The sequence below is a fragment of the Myxocyprinus asiaticus genome, chromosome 25, assembly GCF_019703515.2.
Source record: "Myxocyprinus asiaticus isolate MX2 ecotype Aquarium Trade chromosome 25, UBuf_Myxa_2, whole genome shotgun sequence".
Classification (NCBI taxonomy): domain Eukaryota; kingdom Metazoa; phylum Chordata; class Actinopteri; order Cypriniformes; family Catostomidae; genus Myxocyprinus; species Myxocyprinus asiaticus.
Window position 1 is genome coordinate 30,292,289 of NC_059368.1, and position 19,925 is coordinate 30,312,213.

General features: G+C 41.2%; 1 protein-coding gene across 2 annotated transcripts in view; it reads right to left on the bottom strand.

The window, feature by feature from the left end:
• The window catches only part of LOC127415931 (phospholipid phosphatase 3-like), a 62,376-nt gene that overhangs the window by 5,891 nt on the left and 36,560 nt on the right, over nt 1-19,925 (bottom strand). For both annotated transcript variants that reach the window (XM_051654948.1, XM_051654947.1), the window contains exon 5: nt 8,442-8,618. In XM_051654948.1, coding sequence (XP_051510908.1) covers nt 8,442-8,618 — 177 coding nt within the window. The remainder of the gene's footprint in view (nt 1-8,441; nt 8,619-19,925) is intronic.

Below are 19,925 nucleotides of genomic sequence, written 5' to 3' on the forward strand. Positions count from 1 at the left end.
AAATGTGATGGTATATTTCATTAATTCATTAATTCTTTTATAAAATGCCACTTATTACAACAACTATCATGTATCTTTAATTATACATTGTCATATGAACAACTGGTCAGTAACTGCACTGCTTGATTGAACAGACACACAGGTCATCATTAAATAAACAGTAACAGTTCCAGGGACAGTTTAGACTGTGTTTTGAAGCCTAATGTTGTACTTCAGGCTTATGAGATTTCTTATTTAATTTGAGTTGGACAATCATAACTTGCACATCAGTATAAGATTACTAGTATACTGGACTATAAATGGAAGCGCTGTATGTTTTGCACTGTAGATTCAAAAGAACCAGCTCATTAGAATGACTCTTTCGGGAACTGAACTATACCGGAAGTGCTGAATGTTTTGGGCTGTAGATTCCAAAGAACCGACTCCTTTGAATAACTCTTTCGGGAATCTAACTATACCGGAAGCGCATATGTTTCGTGCTGTAGATTTAAAAAAAAAAAAAATGGCTTGAGATTGGGAATCAAATACACTGGTAGAGCTGTGTGTTTTATGCTGTACAGTCAGTAGAGGGCAGCGCTGCTGCAGAGATGTGCTGCTGGAAACACTGTCAGAGTATTCCAGCCACGTCGGCAGAAAACTGCACGCAGAAGAACCGTTAATGGAACCGCAAGTCACGAAGATCATACGATTCCGTTTTTTTTTTTTTTTTAAGAATAGAGCCGGTTCTGAACAAGAACCAGTTCTTGGTTCCCAACCCTATCGGCAACCAAGTCATACCAGCAGCCAACTTCTCACATTTTCTCCATCCATGTCAGCAGCTTAGAAATTCAACCATGCTTGACGACATAAACGAGAAGCTCACACCACTCTCCTAGATGAAGTAGTGGAGGATGCAGTCAACAGTCCAGAAGACAACGAATACTGAGAGTTTTCTGTTTAAGTTCCATCTCTTTGGTTCTTCTCTTTCTGAATCAGACATTTCAACACATGCCAGGCTCCTTGACTCCAGTGATCACAGCTGTGATAGTGGACCTTGCCAAAAGTTCTGATATAAACTAGGCCTGCATATAAGGAACTGCATATAGGATCACAGACTTCAGGAGCCTCTTTTTGAGGCAGAATGAAACTGATGGCCATCAGTTATGTCATATGATACATAGGAAAGCAGTCTGACATTAATTGCTGTTCTCAGACCAGCCCTCTCTGGGCATCACAGTCAAAATGAGCCTATCCATTTCAATATGGAACACGCAGTAAGTCTTTAATCAGCTTTTGCACAACAGCCAAAAGACCTGTAACTTTCCACGTCTTTTTGAAGCAAGTCGGTTGGACACCAACCCAGAGCGCTTACAACTTTTAAATGCCTTTAAACACAGCCCCCTCAGGCAGCAACCACCACCTAAAGCCAAGCTTAGAAGAAACTCTGCATCTCAAGACTGAATTTTAGGAGACAGCTTGCTGAGAAGCATGGATAAGGAACTCTGTAGCCTACTGTGCAAGCCCAAAGTGTGATGTATGGGGACATAACTTTGGCATCTCACCATGTGTTCATTTATTCTAAAGCCACGTACCTTACTTTACCTCTATAGGGTCCATCTGAGCTTTGGTTATTAGAGATACTCTAATTGGGCCTCTAAAGCGTTCACAGATGTGTGTGATAGAGTGCTGGGGAGTGGAAAAGATTCCAAATGCAGGCTTGTTAAAAACAAGTATATGGGCGCCTTGATGTGTAGTGAAAAGGATCTAATTACTGATCTCTTATTTGTACTTATCTACTATTTTGTTTTTTAGTTTTTCAACATGGGAGACAAACTTCTCAAAGACCAAGGACTAGAACCTACTCAAAGACAATCAAGACCTACTCAAGACAATCAAGACTAGGAGAACAAATATTTCAAACAAGAGCCACATCAAAACTGAACCAAGTTCTGGAAACAACACGCTTAGGATTGAGATTAAATGTTATGGAGATGGATGTTTGGCCAACATCTGTGTACCATCAAAAGTGTGGCACTGTCACAGCCAATTAGACTGAAGTTAGACATTAGAGGATCGCATTCCAATGGCATTGTGGGACTATGAGTGTAAGAGAAACAGGATACAATATCTCAATTCCCAGCTCAAACAATTTCTACATTTGTCGTTCAGATGTTGTGAAGGGCTAAGATACGGTAAGGTCTTGGGGGGGGGGGCATCTTTGTCTTTTGCCTTTCCCTATTCGATGGACCTCAAATATTTGCGTCTCCTTTGCTGATAAACTCTGTAAATCAATTGGTAGAGCAAGCAATGGCTAGGTCATGGGTTTGCTTCCCAAAGATTGTACATACTGAAAAAATGTGTAGCTTGAATGCACTGCAGGTCGCTTTGGATAAAAGTATCGGCCAGATGTATAAATGTTTCTCAACTAAATAATGAACACTGTGTTCCCTATCTGTCACTCACTCGATGTTGTGTCAATGTAGTGACACTAGGGGTCACTCTTGGGAGCCCGAGACACCTCTGGTCTTTGATAAAAGGCCAATGAAAATTGGTGAGTGGTATTTGCATGCCACTCCCCCGGACATACGGGTATAAAAGGAGCTGGTATGCAACCACTCATTCAGATTTTCTCTTCGGAGCCGAACGGTCATGCTCACTGAGCTGAATTACCACGACAGTTCATTCACCTCCGCTGGATCTGATGGCTCATTTCAGCGGCTTCTCCCTCCTCTGCAATGCAGAGAATGCCCCTGGGCGCTTCGGCAGAAATAAGAGTGTATTTCTCTAAAAGAGTATATTTCTCTAAAAGAGCGGCACACAAGGAACGTCTTTTTAAAGACGCATCTTTTTAAAGATGTCTTTCCGATTGTGTGTTATTCCTGGTTGCACTCGTTATCTCTCGCCTTCTGACAGTCACGATCACTGTCTTTCGTGTCTGGGCACTGCTCACGCGGAGACAAATTCATGGACTCATTGCGAGGACATGTCCATGGCAACGATGCGGTCGCGGCTCGCCTTCGTAAGAAAGCAAGCCACCCTAGAGGCTCCCCACCTCGGTCCTTTTACCCACGGGTATGAGGCCAGCGCGTCTAGCACTGGGGGCCCCTTCGGCCCGGCCCCGGTGTGGAGCCCACCGCAGGAAGCAGACGCCACCCGTCTCGTGGCCACCCAGAACCCGTGAAAGGCTTCAAAGCGCCCTTGAGACGGGCGACACAGGGACGACGAAACCAGCTGCTCTGGAGCTGGTAAGCAGATCTCTCCATCTTTTTGTTACCTTTGCATTTAATTGTGCTGCATGCCCAAGTGGCTGCAGTACTCAAGAGCTCAGCAAGAGTGGTTTCCTTGTTCCCTGGGTCACGTATCTGGTGTGCACGGCCGTCATCACAACCACTGTCCACCACTCTATTTGGCAGGTTTGGCGCTCCAGCGGCGGTCTCCCACCCCTGAGTGCCCAGCTGTGGCACAAATCTGCCCCCGATGTGACAGTCTCCACGGGTCATGAGGACAGGCCTCTGCCTCCCCCATCCCAGGCTGTTCTGGGGGTGGTCACAAGGAGCCAGGTAAGTGCTTCAATGTCCCTAGACTCAGGACGGCCACGACATGGTGTGGCACCTCGAGCTCCGCCCCGCCGCGAGGCCCCAACTGCCGGTACGTCCGACGACACTGTCCCTTTGGTCCCCCTTGCGCGGAACTTGGACGCATGGCTAGCGCTTTCCAATCCGTCGCGATGGCTGGTCCGACTCAGCTACGCGATTCAGTTCGCCAGGCGCCCGCCCAGGTTCAGCGGTGTCCACTTCACCTTGGTGAAGGACGAAAACGCTACTACCTTACGCGGAGATCACTACCCTCCTACGGAAGGACGCGATAGAACCTGTCCCTCCGGCCGAGATGAAGAAGGGGTTTTACAGCCCCTACTTCATCGTACTGAAAAAAGGCGGTGGGTTGCGGCTAATCTTGGACCATCGGTTTGGAGTTGGACTCAGTCTCTTTGACAGCGCACCTCACGAACGAGCGCGCCCAGTCGGTATTGGTCTGTTTGAAGGCGTTCAAACAGAAAACAGTGGTTCCACTGAAACTTTTTCAGAGGCTCCTGGGGCATATGGCATCCTCAGCGGTGGCCGCCCCGCTCGGGTTGATGTATATGAGACCGCTTCAGCACTGGCTTCAGACTCGAGTCCCGAGATGGGTATGGTGCCGCGGGACACATCGCGTGGTCATCATGCCAGTCTGTCACCGTCTTTTCAGCCCTTGGACCGACCTCTCGTTTCTACGGGCAGGTGTTCCCCTAGAACTTGTCTCCAGGCGCGTCGTGGTCATGACGGACGCCTCCAAAACGGGCTTGGCCGCTGTTTGCAACGGGCACGCAGCCGCCGGCTTGTGGACGGACCCGTGACTGCATTGGCACATCAACTGCCTCGAGTTGTTGGCAATTCTGCTTGCCCTGAGGAGGTTTCGGCCGTTGATCTAGGGCAAGCACTTGTTAGTTCAGACAGACAACACGGCAATGGTAGCATATGTCAACCGCCAACACGGGATGGGGCACCCTCTGGCACCCGTGACCAGACCTCTGGAATCTCCATGTGTGGCCCCTAGATGGGATGCAGAAGACCTAAGCGGTCTACCACTTGCGGTGGTAGACACGATCACTCAGGCTAGGGCCCCCTCTGAGACACCTGTATGCCTTTAAGTGGCATCTGTTCGCTAAGTGGTGCTCTTCCCGACGCGAGTAAATGAACAATCAACACTGTACTCCGTAATCGTGGGGGAGAGGTGGGAAAGAGGAAAGCAGCGAGAGAAAGATATATCACTGAGAGGACAAGCTGTTTTCAAAGGTAAGAATGCAGATACTGAAGTTGAAATATACATCACAATACTATATGTCTGCGGTCACCAATTAGCGGACCGCGTCTGGGTCCGGACTGGTTTCATCCGGACCACGAGACATCATGACAACGGTTGCCCCCTCACACCGTTTCTTCACTTTAGATTAGCAGCACAACAAAACAACAGAGCTGTGTACACTGCAAGCACTCTGGGATGTTGATAGCACTGATCTTTCAGAACTATATCCCTGAATATTTTTCTCTGGCACCAAACATGCTTCATTTATGCCCTTTCACGCTCCATTCTTGTTGCATCTCTCCCCCAGCCTGCGACATGAGGCACCGCATATTAGAGCTGCAGACGCGGTTATTTTACAGACAGCAGACCATAGTGGAGAAATACAGTGGGCAGCCATATAGATGGATGCCGGCTTCTTTTACTAAAATACACTGCAGAAAACAAGAATGAAGCAAAGTGAAACAATCTTCAAGTGTCTGATATGACTCCGACGGTTCAGCTAAGCAAGGTGTGTGACAGGACAATTTATCGTGGATCCAGAGCACCTTTAGACTATAAATGATTTTAAAAAATTAGCTTCATTAATCAACATGTTTTGAGCCTACTGATAATAAACAAAAATATTTTTGTTTTAATTTTGTGAAAATTAATCAGAGTTAGAGATAACATCATCTCTGGCATGGATGGCAAAAAAGACAACCAAAACCTTGAAATTATGAGTTCTCTGCTGATGATGAAAAAAAATGTATATTATTTGATAGTCAGCCCATTTATACTTAACTGTAGCAAACAGTATTTGTAAACTGCACTATTTAGATGTAGATTGTTTGTTTTTGGTAGAATTGCATTTTAATACATAACATTCATAGAACTGAAACATTCATATATTTAAAGTAGGAGCTCCCTCCACTTCAAAAAAAAATAAAATAAATAAATAAATAAAATTAAATTAAATTAATAATGTTGAAATGTTGTTTCCCAGTATTTTTCAAAAGATAATATTGAAATGTTCTGTTTTGCAGTTTTCATTAAACATGTTCATAGGCATTTAAAGGACGTTTTGTGTTGGAGTTTGTGTTAGAGTAAATTTTGACACAAAAATTTTCATTTTTACTGCAAATGTATATCAGCCCAAAATATTGGTTATCGGTCTTCTTGATTACTAATAATTGTTATCGGTATCAGCCCTGAAAAAAACATATTGGTCGACCTCTATTACTGTAGGTAAAATCTGGCACCAACTAAAGTGACGTGCCACAATTATGAAGTGTAAATTCCTTGATTTCCACACCTCTCCCCCTTGTTTTTATTTTTTTATTTTAGAGTATTTAATGGTGCAATATCTAATATTATAATATTATTATAATATCTAATATTTAATTCATGCAATATGCTCTTCATTAGTGAGAAAAAAATATTTTATTTACTCTGATTGCTGAGTAATTTTGCGGATAAGTGTGGGGTGGGGTCTGGAGAATGTTCTGGTCCGTTTCCATTGAAATTTCAGATCCCTTTCTGACCTCAAACTCTGGATGGTCTTCTGTCATCACTTCACCCTAAAGACCCCAGATACATTTTGCTCCAAATATTTCTAACTGACAAGTTATCTGACTAATATGACTCAAATTAAGCTCAAACATTCTACTGGACTATTGCAAAAGCCATATTGATTGAAAGAGAAGACATTTTCATGTTTCAAAGTAAATAATTTTGGCATGCAATACTAATTAGTGGGAGATGGGAAAACATATGCCATAATGTCAGGCTCAGCTTGTTCCTTGCCTGCACATTAACAAAAGGAATGTTTATTTAGGTTCTGGGGATGTTAGAAGTGTATAAGTGTTTGTTCACCACCAAAATACAATTTTGTCACGACAACAAGATCAAGGTCAGTGGCTATCAAATGTCTTAAAGCAAGAAACTGGTCATAACTGCATGGATGTGACATTAATCTTGGTATACTTTTCCATATATATATATATATATATATATATATATATATATATATATATATATATATATATATATATATATATATATATATATATATATATATATACACACACACACACATACACACACACATACAATACAATATTTTCAAAACATAAACAGACTCTTGGCAGATAAAAAAGGTGTTGTTGTAATCAATTGTTGAAGATGGCAAGAGTCAAGTTTCCAATGCTGAACTCACAGAATCATGAATCAATGAATATTAATACTGATGAATATTGATACACATGAATATATTTGTCACTATCCTTTGCAACTGATATTTGTTTCTGTCTTTTACTTAACCTGTCAGTTCTTTTTGCAAACTTTTGTAGTTTCTTTTAAAAATGGCAAACATTAATTGACCAAACAAGACTTAAAGGAGACCTATTATTGCCCTTTTTACAAGATGTAATATAAGTCTCAGGTGTCCCCAGAATGTGTCTGTGAAGTTTCAGTTCAAAATACCCTACGGATCATTTATTATACCATGTTGTAAAAGCCTCTTTTTGGGTGGAATCACCTGCTGCTGCTCCCCGCCCGACATAGCTCTGGTCTCCGTGAATACAATCAGAGACAATGGTAACTGACAGTAAGCGTTTTCGGGTTCAAAATGAAAAATAACGACATAGCTCTGTTCTCCATGAATACAATCAGAGACAATGGTAACTTTCGCTGCATTAGCCGTGGAATCAGCTAACAAGCACATTCGGAAAGGCGATTTGCAAACATTCACAAAATATAAAAGTGCAATACTTACATCTTCAGGATATAAAGCTGGAACATGAACAGTTGGTACTGATCCATGCTTGAGAATCAAATTTTTGGAAAATCCTGCTTTATATTGACCCTCATTCACAAAGCAGACCGGTGTAAAATGATTTGCGTACACAAATTTTGGTATGTTTTGGGGCACATTTGCTTCAAAAACAAAATTGTCCACTGCGTCTTCAGTGGCTCTGATGCCGGGAGTACATGAAGACTCTTATGTTCACTTTTACAGCCAACAACAGAACACTTATGATGCTTACGAAGCTGAGACATTATTCTTCTCACCGTAGCTGCTCAAGCACGGAAAAAAAAAAAGGCGGACTGTGTGTAGATCACTCAGGGGGATCACTCAGATCTATGATAATAGGGTGGAGTCCTTCACCAGTCGTGGGCGAGGCCTGCTCTAATGTGACATCACGTTAGAGCAGAAACAAAAACCAATCACTTTGAGACACTGTTTTAGATTAATAGAAATATAAGAAAGAGGAGTGGGTGGACTTTTAACATTGTAGGGTGGTTGTGTACACACACTGCCGACACATATTTATGTTCAAACACCATGTAAAATAACATTTTGCATAATAGGTCCCCTTTAATTTTTATCTGCATTAACTCAAATAAACCACTCATAACTTACCTTGTTAAAAGCTTTCTTGTTTGGCCAGTTAAATAACTGCAGCATTTATTATTTAGCATTACCAGACTGCCTTTAAGTGGCTTGATGAATAACTCCTATAGAATATTGTCATGTTCATTGCATGTTCAAGGAGTAATCCTACGATGTTTGGAAATTACAGGTACTAAACTTGAAGAAGGCTTTTAGTGGACCTAATAAATAACAAGAGAGGTGCACTCACTATGCAGTAGGCCACCAGGGCTCCCTGGACAAAGCCAGCCAAGACATCAGTGGGGTGGTGCTTGTGATCGGAGACACGTGATAGGCCGGTGTAGAAGGCCATCATTAGCAAGGTGAACTGGAGGAGGGGCCTCAGAAGGCGAGCTCCTCGCCAAGTAAACCGAGACTGCAGGTAGAACTACAGAGAGAGAGAGAGAGAGAAGGAAAGCAATTGAATAAAGAGTTTTTCATACTTTTTTTTTTTTTTTTAAATCTCACACTTATGCTTCATGTCAGCTGAGAAAATGAGGAAGAGAAATGAGAAAAAAATAAACGGATAGAGAAAAAGCGTGCCACATTATGATCTTTGCTAACAAGTCTTATAAGCTTTGAGAACATCTTTATGCCATTACAATAGCTTTTGATGTAATGGTTACAAGTTATAATGTTTTAAATACATGGCAGTAGGAGTGGGTATTGCTACAGATTTCCCGATTTGATTCAATTCCAATTCACAAGGTCTAGATTTGATTTGATTCAATTCAGATTTAGATTCAAATTAGTATATTTCAGTTATAAGGTTATAATTTTGCTGACATATGAATGAAATTCTCTCCTAGCTAATTCTGTTAAATATAGGGTGTACCTTCTAAGTAGGTACATTACAAAAATGTTACTAATTATATTTAGCATTTTTTATTATTTTTGTTACATGTGAGCTTTTAAAAAATGCACAAATCCATGTATTCCATCAATAAACATTATATTATACTGCATATATTATATTTTGTTACATGTTTATTGTTTAATGCATCATTTATAATATTAGTATTTACATTGATTTAGAACACATGCTAAAATAGGTACAGTTTCTTTAAAAAAATCAGCAGTTCTATAAATAGCATCTATAAGTGAGCGCATATTAACAAGACTAGAATTATTGATTGGAATTATGTTGTTGTTTTTATTATTTTTTATCAATAATTAACTGTAAAGAACAGCAAGGATATTAAAAAAAGACATTTTTCAATGACAAATGGATTGCGTGGAACTCGTCTTTGGACACACATTACACGAAACGAATCAAACTTCTCAACACGCTGTGAAAGGATGCTGAACTTCTTTGCCAATATACTCAATCACAGGTGAGTGGAATCTAAACATTTACTAGCCAGTGGCTAATCACAGACAGAAAGCTCTGCGTATAGTAAAAGATCGATTTTTGGATTTAAGAATCAGTATTGAGATTGTTCAAATGAAGACTGCGATGCATCAGAAAATTGTTATTTTAACCCAGTCCTACACAGCAGTGACTTCAAACATTTGATATAAAACAAAATTAAAATAATTAAAAAAAAGAAATCTGCCAGAGTGCAACGTGAGATATATTGAACGCATAATGCATCGCTGCATCTAGTGTTTCCAGCGTAGGTAGCTTCTGATAAATATTCAATCAGGCAGCTGTCCAAATATTAACAAACTGACATTGCAGCGCAACAATTGTTCAAATTAACACTCATGCTAAAAGGAGCCAATATCAATATATATCATTTTCTTTTTTTTTCCTTTTCTTTTTTAAAGAAGGCTTTCCATTTCTTTCAGAGCTCTGAATAAACAGAAGCCTAATGATATGCATCTGGGGGATTTGCTTCTCCTCACTGTCCAAAATTACATTAGGGAGGTGATCTGTATCTTCTCTCTAGTCTCCTTGAACCAAGAACCCCTTGTAGAGTAAGCTTTCTGGAAACAGGAAGGCTCATTAGGGTAAGAAAACAACAAAAGTGATGAGGATTAAAGAGACAAGGGGAGGACAGGGGGTCAGGAGGACAAACACTGAAACCCTTCAAACTGTGTCAGTCAAGGATCCTGTGCTCCTCACCCTCCATCACCACATGAGGAGGACAATTTCCTTCACACTTAAAATGGACAACAGTAAACTCTGGTCACACCCTTAAAAAGACACAAACATAGATGGATACTCTCAGATGAGGCCTAAAACTGTTAGACAAATCAAACAATAGCCATCTTGAGCTTTGAGCTTCCAAATGAAGGTGTGCACAAGGTCATGTCTGATTTCCTGAACTGTGCTCTCCTCAATCTAAAGGCATTGTGAAAGTAAAAAGGAGGAATCCCTCCCTAGAGATGTTTGGGAGTTGGAATTTCCTTACTGGTTGAAGTTCACAGATGATGTGGGGTTGGGCGTGCCTCTTAAAAGCAGACTGACAAGACTTTGCAAAGTAATGGGTGTTTCTACAACTACTAGCACTTTAATTTGCCATGGATTTATTTTTGTTAAAGGAATATTCTGGGGTAATTTAAGTTAAGCTCATCCAACAGCATTTGTAGAATAATGTTGATGACAACAAAAATAATTGACTTTTTCTTAAAAAAAAAAAATAATTTTTTTCAATGTTTTAAAAATTTTAATGCTTATAATTTTTATAAAAGCACTTACGTATTTTTTTTTTTTTTTTGGTTTGTTTTTTTTACTTTTATTTGAGCTGTAAAATTATTTTTACTGTTGTTTTAGGGTTTCAGAGTTTATAGCATGCCATCGTCATTGCAACCAAGTTGTAAAATTGGACATAACACAAAGAAGGTTATTAAGATATTTTATTACACTAAAATCATGTTAACACATCTACTGATTTAACAGATTTCTTATACTGTCACATTAAAACAGTCTTGGAAACTTTTTTAGCAAGCCTTCATCATTTGCTGATCATTATGCTCATTTTGAGGGAAATAACACCGCCCAGAATAAATAAATAAATATTTAAAAAAAAAAAGGTAAATATCTTATGTGTGGAAAAGTATTTGATATTATTTTAGTATTGTGTTAACAGTATTGTGTGTACTGTAAAAGAAAAGCTAGATATGAAATTAGCCTAAGTAAGACAAAGTCTTCCTAACAGAATTCTCCTGTCATGCATATATAAACTGTTGGACATTGTTAGTGGACAAATAATAGATAAACTAGCAAGAATTTGAAAATTTTGTTATTTTCTAAAAGTCCACAGAGCCAAATGTTTCCATAGTTGAAGTGACTTCTGATAACTGGAATTCTCAGTGATCGCCTAAGGCGATGTCGTTTTGATTTCCGTTGTATTTAATTGGGCTGTTGATTAACATCACTGCTACAACAGCCAAAAATGTTCACACCATCTTTAGTATGACTGCATATAAATAGTGGCCTCTCCACTCTGATCTTATCTCACAAAAACAGCCCCTCAGAATGGAAGGATGACAGAAAGATGAGCATCTCTGTGTGTTTATAAGTGTCAGTGTGTTTGTATCTGTCTTAAACTGTGGCCTGCTGTCTCATTATTTCAATTTACACTGGGGCATGAAAGCAGGAAGCCCTTAGAAATAGGAGTACAAAATCATGACTTTTTCTCATGCTACGGTATTTGAGGTGTTTCAAAGCCATCTAAATAAATGTTACAGATGTCTGACAGAAGTTGAGACCCTTGCTTCTTTAGAAGGCTGAAGGTCACCTGAGGCGACAGATAAATAAATTCATATTCATGTTGGTCAGATTGGCCTCAATGTTGGCAGAAAGGCAGCAGTGAGGGAATTTCTAACTAAGGAGCTGTAGCAATTTCAACCACAGAGTTCCATACACATTGGCAAAAAACTAAAAAAAAAAAAAAAACTGCATGAGTAATCCCATCAGTCACTATAATGGGATTCTCCAGAGGTTTTATCCGTTCAAAGTTTGTTTTTCTCGAAATGTACTAATTTCTTTTTATTGCCTTTTGATTTACAAAGATTCTCACACATCACAGATGACAAATGGATAACGAAATTATTTTGTTATTGTTCACATTGTTCCCAAAAGCCTTGCAAGACATCTTCTGCCAGCGGTTTTCTGCCAGCATTATCAATGCCAGCGGGTTTCATTAAAATGAACTTGATATAAACTTGTTATAAATAGAAGGAATAGCAGTACAGCTCTTCAAAAGAGACAGTTGAGTGCCTTAGCTAGAGCCAAAAGTGATATTCTCATGCTCTCTTTCACTCCAACAGGGTTAGTTCCACAATGATGAACAATGCATGGAATGCTTTTGTCATTTTACTTGTGACCACAACATAAACAAGAAAATCAGGGCCTCTGGGTGACATCCACCATATACTAATTTATGCATGCAAGGGAACGTAAAAAAAATTGGCACATGTATGTCCATTATATTCCCTAAAATCCACATTTAAATCCACATTTAGTCATTGATTTTGTGCTTGGAAACACAAACAAAGCCATTAGAAACAACGTCCTAACCAGAAATTATATACATCTAAACATAAATGGCATGCTTAAGGGAACAGTTCACTCAAAAATTCTGCTTCACCCTTATGTCATTCAAAACCAAAAATCTTGACACCTGATGTGTGTTCATGAGCACTATAAGAGAAGTTTGTTTACAGTGGCAAGTGTGTTCACTCGAAAACTATAATTTCAGGTAGTTTCTCACCAAACCTATCGTTTGTCTTCCAAAGAGTTGGAATATGACACATGAGTCACATGGACTGCTTTTATGATTCCTTTGGGTCCTTTCTTAAGCTTTAAAAGGAGTTCCTTTCAACTGCCATTGTATTGAAAAGACGGAACGGAATATTCATTACAATTTTTCATTTTGTGTTGTGCATAAGAAAATAAAGTCATAAGGGTTTGAAATGAGTAGGGATGAGTAAATAAATACAGAAAGGGCCAAAGAGAGTTCTGGTGTATGTTGGACTGTGAAGGGGTCATGAAAGGGTGACGTCTGACCCACAAGGAGCCCTGCTGATGCTGAGAACTCAGGGCGTGAGTGGGGCCTCACCACACATAGGCATCCAAGAGCTGATAAGAACAGCAGAGCCTGAGGACACACAGGGCTCAGATACAGTCCATCAAATCTGCCTCTAAGCGTTTCGCTATCAGAGCTCAGATAAGCCAAACGTGCCGCAGACGTTATGATCGGAGACCGAGATGGGGTGATGGTGGCTTGCTGATCTCTGTGCTTTCTGAGGTGGTGTGTGAGTGTCAGACAGTGAGGTCTTAGATGCTCCAGTGTCATCCAAACCCAAAACATGAAAACATACACATGCCATGTGCCCACATGAGAAGTAACACACCCTAATGTAGATAAAATGTTCTGTCCAAATAAACACGAGGTACTAGCAGAAAAAAACCCCTCTAGGGTTTTAGGGCTGAAAACTGTCAAAATCGCTTTAAGACTTAATCACTATGTGGTTCAATTGCTATTTACTTAACAGATGGAATAATGTAGGTAATATGCATATGTAACGCAGGTCAAGGTTCGTGTATGGAATGGAGGAGACGGGGAGCAGTGACAGTTCAGGTAAGGCTTTTATTTTTCTGCCTTCAGCACACCATATACACTCTTATCGGTGATTTTCATAGTTCACTCAGTTAAATTCAATAACACTCTCAATAAACGTAAACTTCTTGAAATCATAAACTCAGAAACATGAAACACACAGAAGACACACCAACGCTGCACTCTCATGTCATTCTCTCTCTGCCATCTCTGGCGAGTTTGGCTGCTTTTCAAGGTTTCTCTCCACCATCACTGTATCAAGAAATAGCTGTTAGAAATTATGCCAACCAGCTTGATGAGCCACACCACTCTCTCTCTCCTGCAAACAGACACATGACCAAGCCCCCATCCCCACATACCCCCACCGCCCGACTCAGGCAAGGGCAACATCCAGCCCTGTAATATAAATGATGATATCGTCCAAATAAGCGGCGGCATATGCTGTATGTGGCCTGAGAATTTTGTCCGTGAGATACTGGAACGTGGCGGTGGCCCCGAACAAACTGAAAGGAAGAGTTACATATTGGTGTAAGCCGAACGGTGTGGAAAAAGCTGTTTTTTCTCGGGAGATTGGAGTTAAAGGGATCTGCCAATAATCCTTTGTAAAAGGAATAGTTCACCCAAAAATTAAACTTTGCTTATAATTTACTCACCCTCAGGCCATCCAAGATGTATTTGAGTTTCTTTCTTCATCAAAACAGATTTTAAGATTTTTAGGATTTCATTTCAGGCCTCCTGCTTTAAACAATGCAAGTAAATGTACTCCATTTTTTGATAGTCCAAAATGCACATTTAGGGTGCATCAAAATAATCCACACGACTCCAGTCGACAAATAAAGTTCTTCTGAACCCAAACGATTGATTATTTTAAGAAACAAAACAATACTTATATACTTTTTAACTACAAATGTTCGCTTCCGTACATCTCTGTGACATGCGTCACGTGGAGGAGGCAGTAAGTGCGTCATTGTTTACAAGAGAAGGAGCGCTGTACAAAAGTTTAATTGTCTTTGCTGTAGATTTGTATTTGTATAAGTGTATTGTTCAAAATGGTTGTTTGGTATGTATACTGGATGCTTCAACCTTCAGAAACCCCAAAGAAAATGAATGCCGGGAAAAAATATTAACTTTTCATCGATTGCCTATACATGATCATGAGCGATTGAAGATCTGGCTTATCATGCTGAACCTGGATATCAGTACACACCTACATTCTCTCAAATATTGGAGGATGTGCAGTGAACATTTTACCCCTGAGGATTTCAGACCATCGAAAGAAACAAAGGGTCGATATCTGAATTCATCGGCTGTGCCCATGCTGTTTTTCCAGTGAACTCAGGTATGTGTGAAAACTTTGTCATTGTCACGCCTTCCTCGGGTTCTGCACCTCCCTCAGCGCTCCGCTCCTCATCACCCGATTTATAATTCACCGCACCTGCACTCAATTCACTGCCTGCATAAATAACTCACCTTCATGCCACTTCACTGTCCAGTCTCACACAAAAGACACTTGGTTTCACTAACTACAACTTGTGTGGCTTGAATTCCTGACAGTCATATAGCCTATATATTTATGGTAAGAAAAAGCACAAGTAGATAACGCAACGGCATTGCTCAGAAATAAAGGATGGTTATTTAATGCAGTAAAAAAAAAATTATTATTATTTGGAAATGATTTTTTATTTTATATTGTTTTGAACTGTTTTGGTTTGTGGTTGGTCTGTGCTCTGTGCAAGTTTCTCTTGTAAACAATGACACGCTTCCTACCTCCTCCACGTGACGTGTGACCTTACCAACGAGCTTACGTCATCCCTTTCATGAGCGCATCACAGAGATGTACGGAAGTGAACATTTATAGTTAAAAAGTATATAAGTATTGTTTTGTTTCTAAAAACAATCAATCGTTTGGGTTCAGAAGAACTTTATTTGTCAATTGGAGTCATGTGGATTATTTTGATGCACCCTAAATATGCATTTTGGACCGTCAAAAAATCACTTACATTGTTTAAAGAGGAGGCCTGAAATGAAATCCTAAAAATCTTAAATTCTGTTTTTATGAAGAAAAACTCAGATACATCTTGGAGTAAATTATCAGCAAATTTTCATTTTTGGGTGAACTATTCCTTTAAATCCAGTGTTGAATAAAATTGAGCTGCGCCCAACCGATCAAGCGATTCGTCAATCTTAGGTATTGGGTATGCATCAGATTTGGACAACACTTTGACTTTTCGATAGTCAACACAGAATCGGACCGTCCCATCACTCTTAGGTACCAGAACCACTGGGCTGGCCCAATCGCTGTGCGACTCTTCTATTACGCCCATCTCAAGTACTGCCTTTAATTCTTCCTGAACTACCTTTTTTTTGTGCTCAAGGGCGGCTACGAACCACCACCCCTGGGGTGGTCTTGATATGGTGCTTTATGAGGTTTGTACAACCGGGGAGAGACGAGAATACATCTGCGAATTCCGCTTGCAACTTGGCCACGTCCATGAGCTGCGACGGTGAGAGGTGGTCTTCACACGGGACCAGGGTGAACTGATTAGCTTTGAGTCACCTCCGATCCGAGCTCCGCCCTCTTTGGGACTACCATCACCAAGGCCACAGGGACTGCCTCCCTCCAAGACTTTAAGAGGTTGAGATAGTAAAATCTGACGCGCACTCCTAACCTCATAATCGAGATCTCTGAACCGCCGTGTGACCTTAAAGGGTCCTTGCCACTTGGTGAGTAATTTAGAGCTTGCGGTGGGCAGTAATACAAGAACTTTATCTCCTGGTGCAAATTCTCGTAATCGTGTTCCCTTTTGCTGTTCTTGAGTGTGGAGCAAATTCATTTGTGTTAACTGCCCCAATGTGTGTAGTTTTGCTCTAAGATCAAGAGCTTACTGAATTTTGTTTTTGCTCTGTGAAGGCCCCTCCTTCCATGTCTCCCGTATGACATTAAGCAGGCCACCTGGTCTATGCCCATACAGGAGCTCGAAGGGGGAAAACCCCGTGGAGGCTTGCGGGACCTCCAGGACCACAAATAATAGGGGTTCCAACCACTTATCCCAATCCCTCTCACCACCGTGTATGAACTTATGAATCATGTTTTTCAGGGTTTTATTAAATCGTTCAACCAAGCCATCCGTTTGCGGGTAATACATGCTTGTCCGAATCAATTTAATGCCCAATAATTCGTACAGCTCGCATAGTGTACGTGACAAAGGTAGTGCCTTGATTGGTGAGGATATCTTGCAGAATCCCCACCCAGGAGATGATTTTGAAGAGTGCCTCTGCAACACTACGTGCTTAGATGTTGCGCAGGGGCACCGCTTCCGGATATCGCGTTGCAAAATCCACCAGGACTAATGCAAAGCGATGTCCACATGCCGACCACTCTAATGGCCCGACGAGTTCGGAGAAGGCCATTCGGACTGGCCTACTCCCCCCCCACCCCCATTTCTGGAGGGGAGACGCTACCCTTCCGGCCATTCCACCAGGGATGGTCCACCCCGCCTCCTGGGAACCTGGGGAGAGACGAGGGAAGGGAGAGGGGAGAGGGAAAGGGCAAGCGGGAGAGACACAGAGAGAGAGAGAGAGAGAGAGAGAGAGAGAGAGAAACTTGCTCGCCTGTCCCCGGACACGCCGTTGCCTGGCCCTCAGCCATTCCTCTGTCCTCTGGGGGAAGACAGCCGCTCCTCCCCAGGAGGACGGCAGTGAGTCCTCCGACCCCTGGCGGACGGAACGGCTCGTCCCCTTCCTGGCAGATGGCAGTGGTTCCTCCGACTCCCAGCGGCCGGCAGCGACTCCTCAGTCCACTGGCGGATGGCTGCGACTCCTCCCCTGGCAGACGGCAGCGGCGAGGACTCCATGACAGTGCATCTTTCCTCCTTCCCGGGTGTCGGCACCAATGTAATGCATGGTTCGGGTATGGAAAGGAGGAGATAGGGAGCAGTGACACAGTTCAGGTAAGGCTTTTATTTTTCTGCCTTCAGCACGCCGTATACACTCTTTTCATTGCTTTTCTTAGTTCACTCAGTTGTTCAATTACACTATCAATAAATGCAAACTTCTTGAAATCATAAACTCAGAAACACACACAAGACACACTAACACTGCACTCTCATGTCGTTCTCTCTCTGCCATCTCTGGCATGTTTGGCTGCTTTTCAAGGTCTCTCTCCGCCATCACTGTAACAAGAAACAGCTGTTAGAAATTACACTAACCAGCTTGACGAGCCACACCACTCCCTCTCTCCCGCAAACAGACACAGAACCACGCCCCCATCCCCACAGCATAAAAGTGCAGGTCCTATCAAAATTACATTTCAAAAGCAAGCAAGTCTGCAAGAAACTCAAGTTCACTTGAAATGGTGGTCTGGAGTCTGGTTCATGTCAGTTTGTATGGTTCACAATTGGTATGAACACAGTCCGGACTAATTTGCAGAACTGAACCACCATTGATGATGATGTACAATTTGCCTATACGTGGCAGCTTATATCTGCTGAAATTGCCCTTGCCGAGCAGTTTGCATTCTTTGCATCTTTTGCAATGCATCCACAGCAGAAAGACGCAGGTGTCTTGTAGTACAGGCAAAGGGACAAAACATGAGCAAACGTGTTTGGACTGAGCAATTAAACCAAGTGCTTAAAGGTTTTAAAAAAGGTATGAGAAGGTTTGCTTTGCAAAGCCTTTTAGAGATTTTAGAGAAGCGATTCTTTTTCATGGCACTATGCATGGTTTAGCAGGTCATTCTGAACTGTATTTGCACTACAATGTTGCCAGTTTTGGCAGCAAACAGTCACCACTACGGACATACTTTTCCCTGACCTCAGTTCCACAAAACATCTATTCCAACAAGCCACATGTCAATACCCACAACATAATGTGAAATAAGCCTGAAACAGCATGTAGAGGATTTGCCTGTCCAACATGAACCACCATCAGTAACCCTTTCTTCTCTGTGAATATTCTTTAAATTCGCTAATTTCTTACACTCTTTAAAAGGGTCTGCTCACTTCTACTCCACCATCATTCTCCCTCTTCACCGCCTTTTCTCTGGTTGCTATGGCAAGCTGGAGCAGCAGCCTCATGTGTCATAGTGTGGTCTGGGAGGCACGGAGGCACTTCACTCTGCTTTGAGGTCAAATCCAAATTCATGGGCCATGAGTGTGGAGGTCAGAGAGAGGTTAGGAAATACCAAGCTCACTACCCACAAAAATACCGTAACCACATACACTTGCTCTCCAGAACAATCAGATACACCGTCCCAACTCAATGAGTAGATGAGGTTTACCTGCCATCCTGCTGTTGAGCTGCATGGATGATGGTCATTAAAAAGTTCACTAAAGTTCTTGAATATACTATTAAACTTTACCAAATAAACATGAGGTACTAGCAGTAAGACCCTCTGGGGGGCTGAAAACGGTCAAAATCGCGTTAAAACTTTAATCACAATGCGGTTCAATTGCTATTTACTTAACAGATATAATAATGTAGGTAATATGCATAAAAGTGCAGCTCCTATCAAGATTACGTTTCAAAAGCAAGCAAGTCTGCAAGAAAATCTGACAACAATGGTCTCATATATTTTGCTTCATCTTTGAGCTCGCTTCTTGTTAATATCACTCATTGGATTCTATGAAGGATGATGCAGATGACAAACAAAATTCTGTGAGAAGGAAAAAACTCGTAATGAGTGGCAGTCCTGCAATGCTCCTGATCTTCCAGTAGTTAGCTTGGATCATAACCTGACTATGAGTTCAATGTCTGGACTGTGCTGCTGTAACACTGTGATGGAGCAAATGACCACATTTTAATCAACATAAAGCAGATGACTCCAGGGTTTGACATGAAACAGAGGATGAGTAAAATCATCATGGATGTACATATCCTTAATTCAATATCACTTTTATCATAACTTTGTAAAATACATTCATCTAGTAGAAATCTGGTGATAACTTGACATCTTATTCCCCCTTTACCATGAAAATGTATAATAATTTCGGGTTTACTACAGTAACTATCATGAACATGTTTTACATTCATACTAAACAATAATTTAGGGAAGTGAGGAAATCTACACGCCGCTAATGGTGTGAAGCACTGAAAATGCAGTCCGGAGATTTTTTTCTGCTGCATGTTTACATAGACCAATAGTTAAAACAAAACACAGGCAGAATGCAAAAATGAGACATGAGTGA